Source organism: Eurosta solidaginis, chromosome 3 (genome assembly GCF_040869045.1).
Source record: "Eurosta solidaginis isolate ZX-2024a chromosome 3, ASM4086904v1, whole genome shotgun sequence".
Taxonomy (NCBI): Eukaryota; Metazoa; Arthropoda; class Insecta; order Diptera; family Tephritidae; genus Eurosta; species Eurosta solidaginis.
Genome location: NC_090321.1, coordinates 33028539 through 33048181, shown reverse-complemented (window position 1 = coordinate 33048181; position 19643 = coordinate 33028539). Strand labels below are relative to the sequence as shown.

At 38.0% G+C, this 19643-nt stretch overlaps 1 protein-coding gene across 1 annotated transcript in view; it reads left to right on the top strand.

Moving 5' to 3' along the window:
* Nucleotides 1-19643, top strand: part of Spred (Sprouty-related protein with EVH-1 domain) — an 87265-nt gene that overhangs the window by 49544 nt on the left and 18078 nt on the right. Inside the window, exons 3-5 of the mRNA XM_067771357.1 lie at nucleotides 10854-11031; nucleotides 11166-11334; nucleotides 18766-18845. Coding sequence (XP_067627458.1) covers nucleotides 10854-11031; nucleotides 11166-11334; nucleotides 18766-18845 — 427 coding nt within the window. The remainder of the gene's footprint in view (nucleotides 1-10853; nucleotides 11032-11165; nucleotides 11335-18765; nucleotides 18846-19643) is intronic.

The following is a 19643-nucleotide window of genomic DNA, read 5'->3' as shown; positions in this document are numbered from 1 at the left end:
GAGTCCGATGCTGAGGGCATACAGCAAATACACATACCTTACAGTGCTCATAAGTCTTCCGATGTTTACCCGATGGACAGATAGCGCAAGGTACCCTTTGACTCGCTTTCCTTTTACGGCTAGGCTCAGTCGCTGGTGTGTTTGGTTGCTCAGACGCGAGAGCTAATCCAAGCTCTTCTAAATAAAGCCTCCTTTTATAAGTTTTGGACGAATTCCATTCGGGGTTCACTTCAGTCCACAAAACAAATCCATTGAGAGCAGATATATCAATCATATTGCTAAACAAAGCTACAGGCCATCGTTTTGTTTGCCTTTTACAGGAGTATGTTTCTACCAATTGATCAATTGTATCTACTCCTCCTTTCGTGCTGTTGCAATATGAAATAATCTCTGGTAGCTTTTTTGGATTGCTTGGAATCACATCTTTTCCGTGATGCAGAGTGCTTAAAACTGTGACAATTTTGTATTTCTTAGGAACATATTGTACCAGCGAAACTTGCTGGCTGAAGAAAAATCTACTTGAAAATGCAGGCAGTTTACGATCCTCTTTTTTGGTACAGCATACTGGAAGGAACCTTCGGTTACCTCGCACTGTACCAACAAGAGTAATATTTCGTTTGAGTAGTTCTTGTGCCAATTCGTATGTTGTGAAAAAATTATCTGTTATTATATTACGGCCAGGGTAGGAGCTCACCAGATCCAGAAAAACGCGATGTCCTTGGTTTCTTTCTGGCTGTGAGTTTATTGACTCTTTTCCCAAGTATATTTGAAAATTCAGACAGACCTTCGTGCGGACATCGGCTGCTATCCAAGCTTTCAAACCGTACTTATGAGGTTTACTGGGCATGTAAACCATAAATGGACATCTTCCCTTGAAAGGGATTAAGCGTTCATCTACTGTAACATTTTCGTACGGTGCAAACAAGTAGGGAAGATTTTCAACCCATTTTTGATATAAATCTCGAATGGGTGCCAGCTTGTCAGTGGGTCTCAGTGATCTGCGGTTTTCTTTATCATCAAAGCGAAGAATTCTGCTGATTTCACTGAAACGACCCTGGGACATAATACTACGGAATATTGGCCTTCCGTGCGTTTCATACCAAAGGCTACATAAGCTTTCAGATGGCGATCTGTAAACACCTGTATGAAGTGGTTAAATTTAAAATCATGGGATATTTTGTCTTGAACTTAGTTCTTTACCTGCCAAAAGCAATACGCCAAGATACGCGTCGAACTCAATTTCATCTATTTTCTTGAATTTATCAGGGCTTCTCTTAGTACCTTCCATGTTACTAAACTCTATTAAAATTTTTTTTACCTGTTTTGTGAAGCAAAGGTCAAATGAACTTTTGAGTGAAGTTATACGATGCACAGCGTACTGTGTGATTCCAGGTTTTCCTGGAATAATATTGTCACGGATATTAGCATCACTAAATTATCCCATCACTAAGGCGATGCTAAGGCCATGCCAAGCAGTATTTGCGTTAATAATTAAATCAAGTATACACATATATAAGGCAGCCCAGAGAGATGTCACACACAGATGCATTTACTTATATGCCTATGTGCGCGCGAGAGACTGTAAACTACAAACATTCACATCAATAATTCAATCTTTATGTATCTACATAAACGAATAAATAATTGCGTCTACACATATGTACGTATACGAGCAGCGGAGCGGCAATGCACAAACACATGCATGTATCTTATCTGAGTTGTCACAAGAGAGAGCAATAATTTGTGCACGTAGCCGAAACAACTAGTAAGTTCTGGAAATCGAAGAGCCTAGAAGTATGCAGCGTAAACTATAAAAGCGGGGCAAGCGAGTAAGAAGTAATTCAGTTTGATTTGAGTTGTCAAGCAGTTTGATTAAGACGATATCTAGCGAGCAATAGCAGTGTTATTTTGAATAGTAGAGTTTCATTGAGCTATCAATCAGTGTGGTCATTAAGCAAGCTATTCGTTGCACAGTTTGTTATTGTGAAGTACTTTAATAAAGGCCATTTTGCATTATTACAAATTGGAGTTATTTATTCAACAGTTTAGTGATTCGAACTCAGCAGAGGATTGCAAATAAGAGGATTTGCAAGCAAATTCGTTACAATTGGTGTCAGAAGAGGAATTGTTGAATAAATTCCAGAGGACAACAAGGACATGGCAAAGTTAAGTGAATTGAAGATCCCACATCTGAAGAAGGAGTTGGATAACCGTGGATTGAATACAACTGGCATTAAACTCGAACTTCAGGCACGACTACGAGAGGCAATGGAATTAGAAGGAATTGATGTGGAAGAGTATGTCTTTCATCTTGATGGCGAGGAGACAACAAAAATTGAAGAGAAAAACGAATCATCACAGACAATTACCAGCACAGACTTGAACATGATATTGGCTGCAATAACTGCTCAAACATCGACAGTAACATCTAAGATGGAAGCGCAAGAGGCACGTATAACAGAAATGTCATCACAAATATCCACCAACATGTCATCACAACTGGAAGAACAGAAAACGTATATGTCATCACAGATGGAAGAACAGAAGACGTATATGATATCCCAACTGGAATCGCAGGAAACCCGTATAACATCACAATTGGAAGAGCAGAAGACATATATGGCATCCCAGCTGGAAACACATGAGACACGTATTTCAGAAATGTCGACACAGATTACATCAAAGATGGAAACACAACTGAAAGAGCAAGAGGCGCGTATATCATCAAAACTCGAAGCGCGTATGGACGAGAAAATAACGCAGTTTGAAGAAAAATTCGAGGCAGAGGTGGATGCATTGAGAGGTCGTATACAGGAATTGCAACTTAATCGGCCGGCTGCTTCAGCGCGTAATACGAAGGTAAAAACTCCATCTTTTGATGGCTCTGTTCCTTTCCAGGTCTTCAAGCTACAGTTTGAGAAGACCGCAGCAGTGAACAACTGGAATGCGGAAGATAAAGTTGCTGCACTGTTCGTGGCATTGAAGGGGCCAGCAGCGGAAATCCTACAGACGATTCCCGAAGGAGAGCGGAACAATTATGAAGCATTGATGGCTGCTGTAGAACGACGTTATGGAAGCGAGCATAGAAAACAGATATTCCAAATTGAGTTGCAAAACCGCTACCAAAAAGCAAATGAGACATTGCAGGAGTTTGCTTCAGATGTTGAAAGTTTGGCTCATCTCGCAAATGCGGACGCACCCGTGGAATACACCGAGAGGGTAAAAATCCAGAGTTTTATAAATGGCATACGAGACGTGGAAACGAAGCGAGCTACATACGCGAACCCAAAACTGACATTTGCTGAAACGGTATCACATGCATTGACCCAGGAAACTGCCTCCCTATTAAGTAAACCAGCATATAAGGCTCATCGTGTAGAAGTAGAAAGGCCAGAATGGGTAGACACAATTTTGGAAGCACTGAAGGGATCACAACAAAAAAATGCCGGAGTTATTAAATGTTTCAAGTGCGGCAACCCAGGTCATATTGCAGGACATTGCAGCACCGGTCCCAATAGCTCCAACAATGTGGGTGTCCGTAAACGCAGAGCTGAAGGAGATGAGCAAATCTCCAAGACCACTCAATCGTTAAACTAAAGCAAATCAGCCGCAAGGGGCGACAGCTGGCTCCCTCAATTGAATGCCCCATAATCTCTATCTCACAAATTGGAAGAAGGTCAAACAATCTTACTGTCGGAGGACATGTGGATGGAAAGGAACGTTTACTGACTGTAGATACGGGTGCATCTCATTCCATCATTCGAGCGGATTTAGTCAACAAGAAGATAACACCATTGCATGGAGCAAGATTGCGTACAGCCACTGGAGAAGACAGCACGGTTCTAGGAGAAGTATCATGTGAAGTCGCAATTGGGAACGTCACGGTAGTACACAATTTTATAGTGGCAGAGATTGTTGATGAAATCATAATTGGAGTGGACTTCTTAATCGACCAGGGCATCAAGATCGACATGCAAAGCAAGACGATGCGATATAAGAACATGGATGTACCACTTAATTTCGGCTACGAGAGAGGCTACAGCAGTAAACGAGTGCTGGTGGAAGAGAGTCAGCAAATACCACCAAAATCCGAAGCAGTCATCTGGGCAAAGGTTGATGGAGATTGTGGGACAAACAAATTGTGGGTTGTCGAAGCAGCAAACAAATCAGCACTAAATATACTTGTAGGAAAAACCCTGGCTATGACAAAACAAGATGGACGTGTTCCGGTAAGAGTACTCAATGAGTTCAATTCACCACTCAAACTGACTAAAGGAGCTATTTTGGGAAGATGCCAAGAGGCTGAAGTAGTTATTAACTGTGAACAGCTCCAGGAACACGTTTCAGCTAGTAATACTAATCTTTCAAATGACATCACGGCATGGACGCAGGGGCTAGAGGAAGCATATCAGAGTAAGGCAAAACAACTGCTCCTAAAGTACGCGAACATATTTGACCAGGATGGTTCTAAACCAGGCCGCACCAACGTTGTGAAACATCAAATTGACACTGGAGATGCGAGGCCGATCCGTTAAGCTCCACGTAGTGTTCCACTGGCGAAGCGGCAAGTTGTGAGTCAAATTATACAAGAAATGAGCGACAACGGCGTCATCGAACCATCAGCTAGTCCCTGGAGCTCACCGGTAGTACTTGTAAAGAAGAAGGATGGAAAAATGAGGTTTTGCGTGGACTACCGGAAGTTGAATGACGTTACGAAAAAGGATAGCTACCCATTGCCAAGAATTGACGACACTCTGGACTCGCTCTCTGGTACGAAATGGTTTTCCACACTGGACCTGAAAAGCGGCTACTGGCAAATGGAGGTAAAGGAGGAAGACAAAGAGAAAACAGCCTTCAGCGTCGGAGATGGTCTTTGGCAATTTACAGTAATGCCCTTTGGACTATGTAATGCACCAGCTACTTTCGAGAGACTCATGGATCAGGTATTGAAAGGACTACATTGGAAAACATGCTTGGTGTACCTGGACGACATCATCGTATTGGGCAAGAATTTCGATGAACATCTTAAGAACTTGGAGGAAGTTTTCCAAAGAATAGCTGGCGCTGGTCTGAAGTTAAGTCCCAAAAAGTGTGCGCTGTTTAAAAAGGAAGTAAATTATTTGGGTCACAAGGTAACGACAGAGGGCATCTGCACTGCGAACGAAAAGATAGAGGCTGTAAAGGATTGGCCAAGACCACAGAACCTACATGAATTAAGAAGTTTCCTTGGGCTGTGCACATATTACCGCCGATTTGTACAACATTTTTCCAGCGTAGCCCATAGCCTCCATGAGCTTACAAGAAAAAATAAAGCTTTTGAATGGAAGAAGGAGCAAGAAGTGGCTTTCCAAACATTGAAGGAGCGTTTGTGCACTGCCCCAATGTTAGTATATCCGATTCCAGGAGCAACATTTATTCTAGATACAGATGCGAGTGGATATGCTATAGGAGGCGTTTTGTCACAACTGGTCGATGGACAGGAGAAGGTAGTTGCATATTACAGCCGTTCGATTGGAAAACCAGAGAGGAACTACTGCGTTACGCGGAGAGAGCTGTTGGCATTGGTAGAGTGCGTTAAACATTTTCACAAATACCTCTACGGCCAGCGATTCCGTGTCAGGACAGATCACGCAGCTTTAAAATGGCTACTGCAGTTCCGTAATCCGGAAGGACAATTGGCACGGTGGATCGAGCGACTACAAAGCTATGACTTTTCCATTGAGCACCGAAAAGGTAGTACCCATGGAAATGCCGATGCAATGTCACGAAGACCATGTAGTTTGGAATGCAAGCACTGTTCAAAAGCCGAGGCTAAAGAAGACATTATAGATGTCCGGCTAATGACTATAACATGTACAGATGAATGGGACAAGGAACAGCTAAGAAAGTGCCAGCTAGAAGATGCAGATCTGTCACGTGTTATGCAAGGGCTCGAACGAAATGAAAGACCAAACAGAGAAGAGATGTCAGCAGAGAGTCCCATTGCGAAGTCATATTGGGCACAGTGGAACAGTTTAGAATTGATATCCGGTTGCCTTCATCGAGTATGGGAGAGTGAGGATGGTAAATACAAGAATAAACTGATAGTTGTTCCCAGAAAGAGGATTCCTGATGTGCTCAGCGAGCTGCATAATGGTCCAAGCGGAGGTCATCTTGGAATCACGAAGACGCTCGAGAAGATTAAACAGAGATTCTATTGGGTTGGTTGCCGTCAGTCGGTCACTGAGTGGATTACGAACTGCGAGGTTTGCAGCAGAGCGAAAGGGCCCAGAACACGAAGTCATGGCCAGATGAAGCAATATAACTCAGGTGCGCCATTTGAAAGGATCGCTATGGATGTCGCCGGTCCATTTCCTACTAGCAACGGCGGAAACAAATATGTACTGGTAGTTATGGATTATTTCAGCAAATGGCCAGAGGTATACCCAATCCCAAATCAAGAAGCGGAAACGGTAGCAGAAGTGTTTATAAACAATTGGGTTGCAAGGTATGGTGTACCAATGGAGTTACATTCTGACCAAGGCAGGAATTTCGAATCAGCTGTGTTCCAGGAAATGTGTAAGTCATTGGGCATTCGAAAAACACGGACAACTGCATTGCATCCTCAATCCGATGGTATGGTAGAACGATTCAATAGAACATTGGAGGAGCACTTAAGGAAAGTAGTGGACAAGTACCATAAAGAATGGGATACCCGCATACCATTATTCTTGATGGCTTACCGATCAGCAGTGCATGAGACAACGGGCCAAACCCCTGCAAAAGTAATTTTTGGCAATGACCTTAGACTGCCAGCTGATTTGAAGTTTGGGATAGATGCCAATGCGGAGAGAAATGTCAGGAAATCCACTAGTGATTTGGAAGAAGAGCTAAGAGAAATACATGATCTGATAAGGCAACGAACAAAGATTATGAGTGACAAGATGAAAGCCAGATATGATAAAGCAATTAATTCAGAAGGTTTTCAGGAAGGAGATTTGGTGCTGTTATACAACCCACAACGTAAAAAAGGTTTGTCCCCGAAATTGCAGTGTAATTGGGAAGGCCCATACAAAGTTGTAAAACGGATCAACGATGTAGTGTACCGCATACAGACCATCGGTAAACCACGAACCAAAATGAAGGTGGTCCATTTGGAAAGGCTAGCAACGTTTAGATCGAGAGATTTGTCTGATCGGGACGATCAGACTTAGGTGGAGGGCAGTGTCACGGATATTAGCATCACTAAATTATCCCATCACTAAGGCGATGCTAAGGCCATGCCAATCAGTATTTACGTTAATAATTAAATCAAGTATACACATATATAAGGCAGCCCAGAGAGATGTCACACACAGATGCATTTACTTATATGCCTATGTGCGCGCGAGAGACTGTAAACTACAAACATTCACATCAATAATTCAATCTTTATGTATCTACATAAACGAATAAATAATTGCGTCTACACATATGTACGTATACGAGCAGCGGAGCGGCAATGCACAAACACATGCATATATCTTATCTGAGTTGTCACAAGAGAGAGCAATAATTTGTGCACGTAGCCGAAACAACTAGTAAGTTCTGGAAATCGAAGAGCCTAGAAGTATGCAGCGTAAACTGTAAAAGCGGGGCAAGCGAGTAAGAAGTAATTCAGTTTGATTTGAGTTGTCAAGCAGTTTGATTAAGACGATATCTAGCGAGCAATAGCAGTGTTATTTTGAATAGTAGAGTTTCATTGAGCTATCAATCAGTGTGGTCATTAAGCAAGCTATTCGTTGCACAGTTTGTTATTGTGAAGTACTTTAATAAAGGCCATTTTGCATTATTACAAATTGGAGTTATTTATTCAACAGTTTAGTGATTCGAACTTAGCAGAGGATTGCAAATAAGAGGATTTGCAAGCAAATTCGTTACAATATTTTCTTTTGTTACCCTTGATCTTTCCGGTAAAGTAGGCGATAACGACCACACTACACTTTTATCTTTTGAGCTGTATGATGCTGAATTTTCTTCATAGCCATGCTCAGATTGGGTATCAGAATCAGAATCAGAGCTTTCATCCTCTAAAATCTCTTCAATTTCGAAGGTTTCATCATTCACATCACTGCAATCATCTATATCATCATCAATATCGAAAATCTCATCTACCATTTGCTGCAATTGCCTTTCAGTACATAACCTCGAACACTGTACAAAATAAATGTTTCAACAATACGTTGAATTTCACTAAATAGAAAATAACACTTACACTAGGTCTATCCATGCTTTCAATATTTTTCACAATTTTCTAATTCACTTTATCACTTTCAAAAACTTCTTGCTCCGCCAAATTGAAAAAGTTTACTAATATATATGTACTTTTTGGTCTCTCAGCTATTGTTTCAAATTATTTCATTTGAATTAATCACAGCCTACTATAACTATCTAAAACAAAACGGCTACTTTTTTTGAAATCAGATTCAAAAAGTGGAACAGCAGTTATATTCATATTATTCTTATGCCGAAATCACAGATGGCGCTGAGAGAGCACACCCAATATTTTTCTTTATATTTTAGGGTATTTTTGTGGATTTGAGTAACAGTTGATACAAAATTATTCGATTGCTTCAATGGTTGTTTGAACTGTATATATTAATTTGCCTGTGGTCATCAGATGACTTTAATGGCAAATAAGGAAGTTTATGAATAACTTTTTTACTAATGCAAAAAAATAATTTTTTTTGTCAATTTAAAATAAAAAATGTAAAATAAGGTAACAGGAAATTTTAATAATGCTTTTCGTTTTCAAGATATCGGCAATTTTATCTTAAAAAGGTCATCAAATGACCTTAATGAAGCAGAAGGGTTAAGGAAAGTAGTAGACAAGTACCATAAAGAATGGGATACCCGCATACCATTATTCTTGATGGCTTACCGATCAGCAGTGCATGAGACAACGGGCCAAACCCCTGCAAAAGTAATTTTTGGCAATGACCTTAGACTGCCAGCTGATTTGAAGTTTGGGATAGATGCCAATGCGGAGAGAAATGTCAGGAAATCCACTAGTGATTTGGAAGAAGAGCTAAGAGAAATACATGATCTGATAAGGCAACGAACAAAGATTATGAGTGACAAGATGAAAGCCAGATATGATAAAGCAATTAATTCAGAAGGTTTTCAGGAAGGAGATTTGGTGCTGTTATACAACCCGCAACGTAAAAAAGGTTTGTCCCCGAAATTGCAGTGTAATTGGGAAGGCCCATACAAAGTTGTAAAACGGATCAACGATGTAGTGTACCGCATACAAACCATCGGTAAACCCCGAACCAAAATGAAAGTGGTCCATTTGGAAAGGCTGGCAACGTTTAGATCGAGAGATTTGTCTGACCGGGACGATCAGACTTAGGTGGAGGGCAGTGTCACGGATATTAGCATCGCTAAGTTATGCCATCACTAAGGCGATGCTAAGGCCACGATAAGCAGTATTTACGTCAATAATCAAATCGTGTATACACATATATAAGGCAGCCGAAAGATGTCACACACAGATGCATTTACTTATACGCCTATGTATGCGCGAGAGACTGTAAACTACAAACATTCACATCAATAATTCAATCATTATGTATCTACATAAACGAATAAATAATTGCGTCTACACATATGTACGTATACGAGCAGCGGAGCGGCAATGCACAAACACATGCATATATCTTATCTGAGTTGTCACAAGAGAGAGCAATAATTTGTGCACGTAGTTGTGGCTGGCGATTTTGTAGCCGAAACTAACTAGTAAGTTCTGGAAATCGAAGAGCCTAGAAGTATTCAGCGTAAACTATAAAAGCGGAGCAGGCGAGTAAGAAGTGATTCAGTTGATTTGAACCGTCAAGCAGTTCGATTAAGCGCTATCTAGTGAGCTATAGCAGTATTATTTTGAATAGTAGAGTTTCATTTGAGCTAACAATCACTTTGGTTGTTAAGCAAAGTATAAGTGTTATTGTGAAGTATTTTAATAAAGGCCATTTTTCCATTATTCAATATTGGAGTTGTTTATTCAACAGTTCAGCGATACGAACTTAGCAGAGGGTTGCAAATAAAAGGATTTGCAAGTAAATTCGTTATAATATGTATATACAAACATGTGAGGATACATGTGCCCATTATTATAAACTAGCAGACCCGTCAGACGTTGTTCTGCCCTAAACTTGGTCTATCGGCTTACATTTTAATAAACTTTTTTCGTCTAACTCTACCCCCCCCCCCACATTCTAGGGTATCCGGGTTCACGTTTTGGCCTATATCTCGAGACCCTAGTCACCCAGCGGTATAAAAATTACTCTGTACTAAAGCACACATCAACAGCTTCAATTTGACACCCATAATGTAAAAACACATCCTAGTGTTACCCTGATCCACGTTTTGATCTCAAGACCCTAGCCAGAACGGGATAAAAAGTATCCTATGTCTGTCTCCTGGTTCTAAGCTACCCCTCAACCAATTTTCAGCCAAATCTGTTCATCCGTTCTTGAGTTATAAATAGTGTAACTAACACCACTTTCTTTTATATATATACATCACATTAGAAACTTCAAAAATAACAGTATTTCTCCACTATTTAATGGATGTTATTATACATATAAACCTTCCTCTTCGATCACTCTTATCTATTAAAAAAAAGCATCAAAATCCGTTGCGTATTTTTAAAGGTTTGAGCATTCGAAGGGACATAGGGACAGAAAAAGCGACTTTGTTTTATACTATGTAGTGAAGACCACTTCAGTCATTTCCAACCCTTGGTCAACAGATTACCACTGAACTGAACTGATATGAAAATACATACTTGGCCTTTACTAATTCAAAACTTCATTTTTTGTTTGTTATCTTTACAGCGACTTCTTAGTAACAGTACGTGCACAGGTTATGACCAGAGACGAAAGCACCGAGGGTTGGTTACCTCTCGCCGGGGGTGGTTTGGCAAATGTTTCAATACGCAAACGTGCTAGACTATCCCCTGGCGCTGCTGGACATGAATATATCATCTATGGCCAAAGAATCTCTGATCAAAGTGTGAGTAGTAAAAAACATATATGGAAAAATTCGTCTTAATAAAGAAGTTGAATAGCAGCTTTAAAGAGACCGATAGTATTCATGTGTATAGAACTTGCTTATGCCGGAATTTTTATTTTGTTTTTTACTTTTAGGTAATTTTAAGCTGCGTCATAAATCGTGATCTGAAATATTATAAAGTAATGCCAACATTTCATCATTGGCGTGCTGGTAAACAACGCAACGGTCTCACATTTACAACAGCTGCCGATGCGCGAGCCTTTGACAAGGGCGTTTTGCGCGCCTACAATGAATTAATTGATGGTAATTATCACTTGCTTGTGGAAAGAAATTGTAATTGCTCGAAGTGTATGTATGTAGTACCAGCTACAACAAATGTCAACTTGTAACAAACAACCAACAAAAAAAAAAAAAACAATGCGGTAGAAAAGTGCATTTCAAATGCGTTTTCTATGACTGCAATTTCCTTATGGCCGAGACACAGTGATGTTTTTCACATAGATGCGTTCACACGCAATCTTATGCATTCCAGTAATATCGCCACAATCACGCAAGATGTCGCGTTTGTAAAAATGAAGTTTATTTCACCTTGCCCATTCACATACAAAATTTCGCAAAGCATTGTTATAAAAGATTCTTACTATACAACAAAAATACTTGCTAACATATTTTGTGTCGTATTGCAGTTTTAAACAGTGAAAATTGTTAGAAAAGTTACCAACGAGTGGGAAAAACAATTTGACATGCAAAGTGTGAAAGCACCCTTAGCGCAAATGTCAAATTCTTCTTATGATTTGTTTGCAACAAAAGCTGCAAGTTTGCTACTTTTTCATGTCAGATGTTGCTCAATCTGCCGTTCTCCATAAAAAAAAATACAATCTACTCATAATGCATACGATTTACTTAAATGCATCTATGTATATGAATAACTGCTTATGTGATGGGGCTTTTACTCGTTTGTTTTTTTTCTCTCTCTCGTCCTTATTATACTCAGCTGAGCAGAGCTCACAGAGTATATTAATTTCGTTCGCATAACGGTACCCCGTAACGGCATAAAATAATCGAGATATATACATATAGACCTCTATATATCAAAATGAACTGGGCGAAAAAAGAAATTCACTTAGCCATATCCGTCCGTCCGTCCGTAAACACGATAACTTCGGTAAATTTTGTAGTATCTTAATCAAATTTGGTATGTAAGTTCCTGGGCCCTCATCTCAGATCGCTATTTAAAATGAACGAAATCGGAATTTCGATATCGAAAATTTCGAAAAACCGAAAAGGGGCGATAATTCATTACTAAAAACGAATAAAGCGATGAAACTTGGTAGGTGGGTTGACCTTGTGACGCAGAGTAGAAGATTAGCAAAATTTTGAACAATGGGCGTGGCACCGCCCACTTTTAAAGGAAGGTAATTTAAAAGTTTTGCAAGCCGTAATTTGGCAGTCGTTGAAGATATCATGATAAAATTTGGCAGGAACGTTACTCCTATTGCTATATGTGTGCTAAATAAAAATTAGCAAAATCGGATGACGAACACGCCCACTAAAAAAAAATTTTAAGTCAAATTTTAACAAAAAATTTAATATCCTTACAGTATATAAGTAAATTATGTCAAAATTCAACTCCAGTAATGATATGGTGCAACAAAATACAAAAATAAAAGAAAATTTCAAAATGGGCGTGGCTCCGCCCTTTTTCATTTAATTTGTCTAGAATACTTTTAATGCCATAAGTCCAACAAAAATTTACCAATCCTTGTGAAATTTGGTAAGGGCATAGCTTCTATGACGATAACGGGCGAAATCGGTTGAAGTCACCCCCAGTTTTTATACACAGTCGACCGTCTGTCCTTCGGCTCGGCCGTTAACATGATAACTTAAGCAAAAATCGATATATCTTTACTAAACTTAGTTCACGTACTTATCTGAACTCACTTTATCATGGTATTAAAAATGGGCGAAATCCGACTATGACCACGCCCACTTTTTCTTTATCGAAAATTTCGAAAAATGAAAAAAAACTCCATAATTCTATACCAAATACGAAAAAATGGGATGAAACATGGTGATTGGATTGGTTTTTTCGACGCAAAATATAACTTTAGAAAAAACTTTGTAAAATGGGTGTGACACCTACCATATTAATTAGAAGAAAATGAAAAAGTTCTGCAGGGCGAAATCAAAAGCCCTTGGAATCATGGCAGGAATACTGTTCGTGGTATTACATATATAAATAAATTAGCGGTACCTGACAGATGATGTTCTGGGCCACCCTGGTCCTCATTTTGGTCGATATCTCGAAAACAACGCCTTCACATATACAACTAATGGCCACACACTTTTAAAACCCTCATTAATACCTTTAATTTGATACCCATATCGTACAATCATATTCTATTGTCACCCCTGGTCCACTGGTCCACGTTTATGGCGATTTCTCGAAAAGGCGTCCACCTATAGAACTATGGCCCACTCCCTTTTAAAATACTCATTAACACCTTCCATTTGATACCCATGTCATACAAACACATTCCAGGGTTACCCTAGCTTCATTTTCCTACATGGTGATTTTCTTTTATTTTGCCTCCAAAGCTCTCAGCTGAGTATGTAATGTTCGGTAACACCCGAACTTAGCCTTCCTTACTTGTTTGATTTGCACTCTTTTATTTTCATTTGTGTTGTTAATGCTTGATTTTCGTAATTTATGTTGGTATTAACAAATTTGCTTTTACTCACAGCAATAGCTGCATTCTTTTGTAGCCTAGTAGAAAAAGCTCGAATGCTCATATCCTCCACAAAGGGCTCCAGCATGTGTGCACGCACCATACAGCCTTTGCGCGTTCGCTGTCTTTTTTTTATTTTTTGCGATGAGTTATTATAAGTTTACTTATTTGCTATTTGCAAAGTTTTCCAATTGCGGATGCATGCAAATTATTGTTTTAACCCATATAGTTTCTAACCTCCGTCCAATGATTTCCCACAGTACCTACCATACATAAGCAAATTTCGATTTATTTGTTTGTTCGCCTCTAAATCTATATATATGTAAATAGGCAAATTGAAATGTTTGCTCCCTTTTACGCCCAAACTAGATTTCTAAGGTATAAAAAATGATATATTTGTGGACACAAGCGATAATAACCTTAGTCGACTTAAGGAATACTTAAGATGCAATACTTTAACTGACGAATTTCATAAAAAAGATGTTTCACATACATATCTAAAGACAAAAGCATTTTTATAACAACTGATAAAATAATATTATAAGAAACCAAAAATTTCCACAAAAATATGAGGTTTTATTACTAAAGAACATGCAGTAAGTTTGGCGCCCTCCAAATTTCCTAAGTTGGCTTATAATGTTAGCCACAAATACATATGCAGGTTTTTTAAGGAGCAGTGCACCATTAAAAAAATTCAACAAAAGTGAAATGTAGCGCTTAAATATCAATTTAACAAGTAAAGGTGTCTAAGTTCGAGAGTAACCGAACATTATATACTCAGCGTGAGTTTCAATTGCACATTTCATTCCAAATAAATTACTAATCAACATAACACGTGGCACCGCCCGTTTAAAAGAAAAATGTCTCCCCATTTCCTCTTACAATAAAACTTGATAAGTGAAATATCATTGATTCAAAACTATTTTTTGCTAAGTTATAGCAAACGACCCTTTTAAACTTGTTTTATATCTAAGTCGCCGTGGTCTTTAACCGATCCGTTCGTCTTTACTAGAAATATTTTCTGCTATAAGGAAAATATGTGCACAATTTCATTACGATATGTTAATTTTTCTTCGAGTTATGGCTTCCGAAACAGAAAACTGTTTAGTCGTAAAAGGAGCGGTGCCACGCCTATTTTTAAAATTTGAAGTTTTTGCTATTTATTATTATAAATCCACTTGGGAAATGAAATACCATTGATATAAAGCTATTTTTTGAAAAGATATAGCTTATTTTATTCGTCCACGACCCTTTTCAAAATATTTTATATAAAAGTGGGCGTGGTCCTTAACCGATTTCGTTAATTTTTATTCAAAGCATTCCTTATAGTAATGATAAAATAACTCCATCCTCTTGAAAAATACTAGCAGTTTTCTAGGACCCAGCGTAATTGCTGCCTCAAGATCTGACAACTCTGCCGCCCCTAATAGCTGGAGCCGTGATCTGGCAAGCGCAGGGCATGAACAGCTCAACCGTTTCTTCCTGCAGCGCACACTTCCTACACTTGCTGTTACTGACGGGGCCTAACTTATAAGCATGTGACGCCAGAAGACAGTGTCCAGTCAGTATGCCCATCGTGAGCCTTAAGTCTTCCCCCTTCAGAGATATGAGCCACTTTGTGAGTCTAATATCGTAGGCTTTGCACATGATCTTAGAAATTTTGCAGCCGCGCGCTTTTGTCCACGCCTTTCCTGCTTGATGGATCATATGCAACTCCTGTCTTCTTTTGATTTCTCCCAAACGGATTGGAACACCTATCGTCGATTTAGCGAGTGTTGTACCCTCCTTTGCCAACTCATCGGCCTTTTCGTTACCTTCTATCTCTTTATGACTGGGAACCCAGTAAAGATGTATGGTCCGGCCTGTGCGAAGTTTTTCCAATGCTTCTTTGCATTCCAGAACACTTCTTGATGAAGTACTGTGTGAGATTATTGCCCTAATCGCTGCCTGACTATCAGTATATAAATTGACGCGACTGCAGCTTACAGGGGCGATCCAGCACGATTTGGGAGGGGGCGATTTAAGTCAACTTTTTAAGTAAGATAAAGTGACCTTAAAATGTTTCATACAAACACGCATACATATCTACACTCATCTACATAAGTCATCATCACTCAGATTTTTCCAGTTTTTACTAAATTTTGCTTCGACCTTCATTATTTTCGATATTTTTATAAAAATATGGATTATTATATAACACCAACAATCCAAATATACACTTAAGACTTTTTAGAGAATAGGACGATCTTATAGATTATACAAAAGCTAAAAATTTTAAAATTTTGTATGTAATTAAAACAAACTTTTATAATTTTCATAAGTTCCAGATCAGAGCGGGGGGCAGTCTGTAGGATCTACTTATTTCTGAGTCAACACAGTAAACAGCAGACCCAACCCCTTCCTTTAATTTGGAAACAACCGTATATACGTGTATAGCATGTTCTGCCATTTCTACACCCCGGGACCAACCCTCCGGCTCAATTGAAGAGTGTGAAATGAGTCACTTTCAAAAATGTTTACAAAAATAAAATCGCATCTGTAAATTATTTATGTTGTTAATGTTATTAATTATTTTAGTTTTCTGCTAGAAGTGTTAAATGTTTATCAAACTTTTAGCTTTTTTTAGTCTTAAACATTTTTATTTAGCTTTTTTAGCTTATTTTTTGTGTCTGTTTAGCCTTTTTTCTGAAATAAATTCCGGCAACACTAATAACTAAGTATTTTGTAATTAATATATCTCAAATAAAAATACACATTAATAAATTACCAGTTCCAAAAAGCATCCACAAAATCTGCGCACTTTTAGTAAGTCAGGCCATTTGCTAGGTTTAGCGAATACCCTTACTACTGAACTTGAACGTTGAGCGGTTTCCTATTATATTGTTTATTTTAATTAAATGAAGCTTACTTAGCAAAACGTTCGACATATTAGTTTAGGTTTATTATTTACTTAATGAATTCGAAAAATGAAATTAGTTCTAACCTCACAGCATAATTAGTTCTATGTAAATATGTAGTTGTCAAAAAAGCATATCGACTACACCACTTCCAGTTGGAAATGAGAAAGCGTCATTTGGAAATGAGAACAGTTACTTTAAAACGAGAAAGCGTACATTGAAAATGAAATTTTTAAATTGTAAATGGGATTAGTCAGTTGTAAATTATAAAGCGTTAAATTTAAATGCGAAAGCGTTATATGTAGTTGAGAATAGTCAATTGTAAATGCGAAAGCATCACTTCAATATGAGAATAGTCACTTCTAAATAAGAATAGTGAATTTTAAATGCGAAAGCATCATTTGTAATTGAGAATTGTGAGTTGTAATTGAGAATAGTAAATTATAAATGCGAAAGCGTAATTTGGAAATGAGATTAGTCAATTGTAAATGCGAAAGTGTCACATGGAAATGAGAACAGTCACTTGTAAATGAGAAAGCGTTATTTGAAATTAGAAAGCGTCAGTTGTAATTGAGAATAGTCACTTGTAAATGATAATAGTCAATCATAAATGCGAAAGCGTGATATGTAAATGAGAAAGCATCAAATGAAAATGCGAAAGCTTCATTGTAATGGAGAATACGTAGTTAATTAAAAATAAGAAAGTATCAATTAAAAATGCGAAAGAGCCATATGGAAATGAGAATAGTCAATTGTAAATGCGAAAGCGTTATATAGACATGAGAAAAGTGAGTAAATTTTGAATGAGAAAGCATTAAGTGTGATAATGCGAGAGTTATTAGGAATAAAAATTGTCAATTGAAAATGCGAAAATCGTTTTATTGAGTACTTTAAAGACTGAATTTAAATAAACGTGTAATAAATAGTATATCGAGCAATGACAATAACTACAAATTGGTATGGGTTCAATGCAGTGCCCATGAAAGAGATGCCCACATGGTAATAGGCGAACAACGGACTTCCTTTGCATTTTATTTACGCACATAGCACAATTGTCCTTAAGCTCTATTTTGGTAGCGCTCGAAAAATTCGGTTATAAGTTTTTATTTGGTCAGTTACCGATAGACTTATAAATAAATTCAAATATGTATTTATAACTTACTTGTTGCATACACTTTCTAATCGTAAAGTGGTTTATGTAAAAGTATAATATAAAGTGATTTATGTAAAAGTATAAATAAGTAGTCCAAAGTCTGTGGGACATAATGGGAATAATCAACCAAGCGTTATTAATACCTAGTGTTATTTTAGTGAAGTAAGTTGGTACTGGTTAAATACCATCCTAAAAGCTAACCACGGTTTTAAGTTATTGCTTATTAGTTTCGATCTGTTTTCTCATTTGCAAGTGACTATTCTCATTTCCATATGACGCTTTCGCATTTTCAAGTGATACTTTCTCATTTATAACTGAGTGCGTATTTTCAATGACAAATGACGCTTTTGCATTTTCATTTGATGCTTTCTCATTTACAAGTGACTATTCTCATTTCCATATGACGCTTTGTCATTTACAATTGACTATTCGCATTTACAACTGACGCTTTCGAAATTACATCTGACGTTTTCTAATTTTCAAATGACGACATCTCATTTACAAGTGACTATTCGCATTTCAAAATGACGCTTTCGCATTTACAATTGACTAATCTCATTTCCATGTGACGCTTTCGCATTTACAATTGACAATTCTCATTTCCAAATAACGCTTTCGCATTTACAATTCACTATTCTCATTTACAACTGACTATTCTCAATTACAATTGACGCTTTGGAAATTTCATTTACAGTTTTCTCATTTACAAGTGACTATTCTCATATCGAAGTGACGCTTTCGCATCTACAATTGACTATTCTCATTTCCATATGACGCTTTCTCATTTACAACTGGAAATGGTGTAATTTTATCTTGGATTAATCTGTAGAATGTTATCTTAAATGCAGAATATATTCTATAAAGTAACTTATTATGTCGTACAAAAATAAAAATTAATAAGCGAATCAAAAATTCAAATCAAAATCAATTAATTATCACATCCTGTTTTTTGTAGGTCTGGCTAAATCAAATCCATCAATAATATGTCCGCCACTCACAAAATACGATTCGGTAGGCGAAGACGAAGTCTTTATGGTGAGTTAATATTGGAAGTTTTATTAAAATGAAATTTTGAAACAAAAAATATTAACCAAAAATATTGGATGCTACGAATGTGGTAGCCGATGTATAGTTAGCAATCTCGGGGAAATTTGTCTCAAAATCCAAAGACTCGACGGCAAATAACTGTAGTGAAGTGAATAAAAACTATACACAATACTTAGCCATAAACATTTTTGTGGTTATAGAACTGATTTGTTGTTCTTGAATTATGGGTAATTCAAGGTTAAGGCTACTGCAGTTTCACCGAATCATCCCTGGTTCGAATATCGGTGAAACCTTTGATAACATAACGAAATTTGCTGACGATGATAACGTGGCGGATTTGGAAATGGTACCATCGTAATATGCCATTAAATGTTTTTTCTTTACAGTTTATATTAAAACAAAAATAATATAATCTTGAACTGGCTAGAAACACTCTTACATTTATTATCATTGACGCATATGATTCCGAATTCAGCGCTTTCCACAACAGCCAGTTCTATGTACCGGAGCGACTCTGTTCGCGTCCAAGGACGTCCCACGATTTACGCTTAAGCGTACCCCTCCGCAACGCTGCTCAGCAGGCCACACAACTGCCCGTTGTTCCTGTTGTTGTTTCTGTTGTAGCGATAGGGACACTCCCCAAAGGCCTCGGGTGTTATCTATGTTGATGGTTCTAGCCCGACCATCTCGGGAAAGATTACAATGAAAAATTAAAGATGACCACATGAAATCTTCTAGGCCATACCACGCTCTCATGCCCTAGATCCATGAGAAATTTTGGGTCGC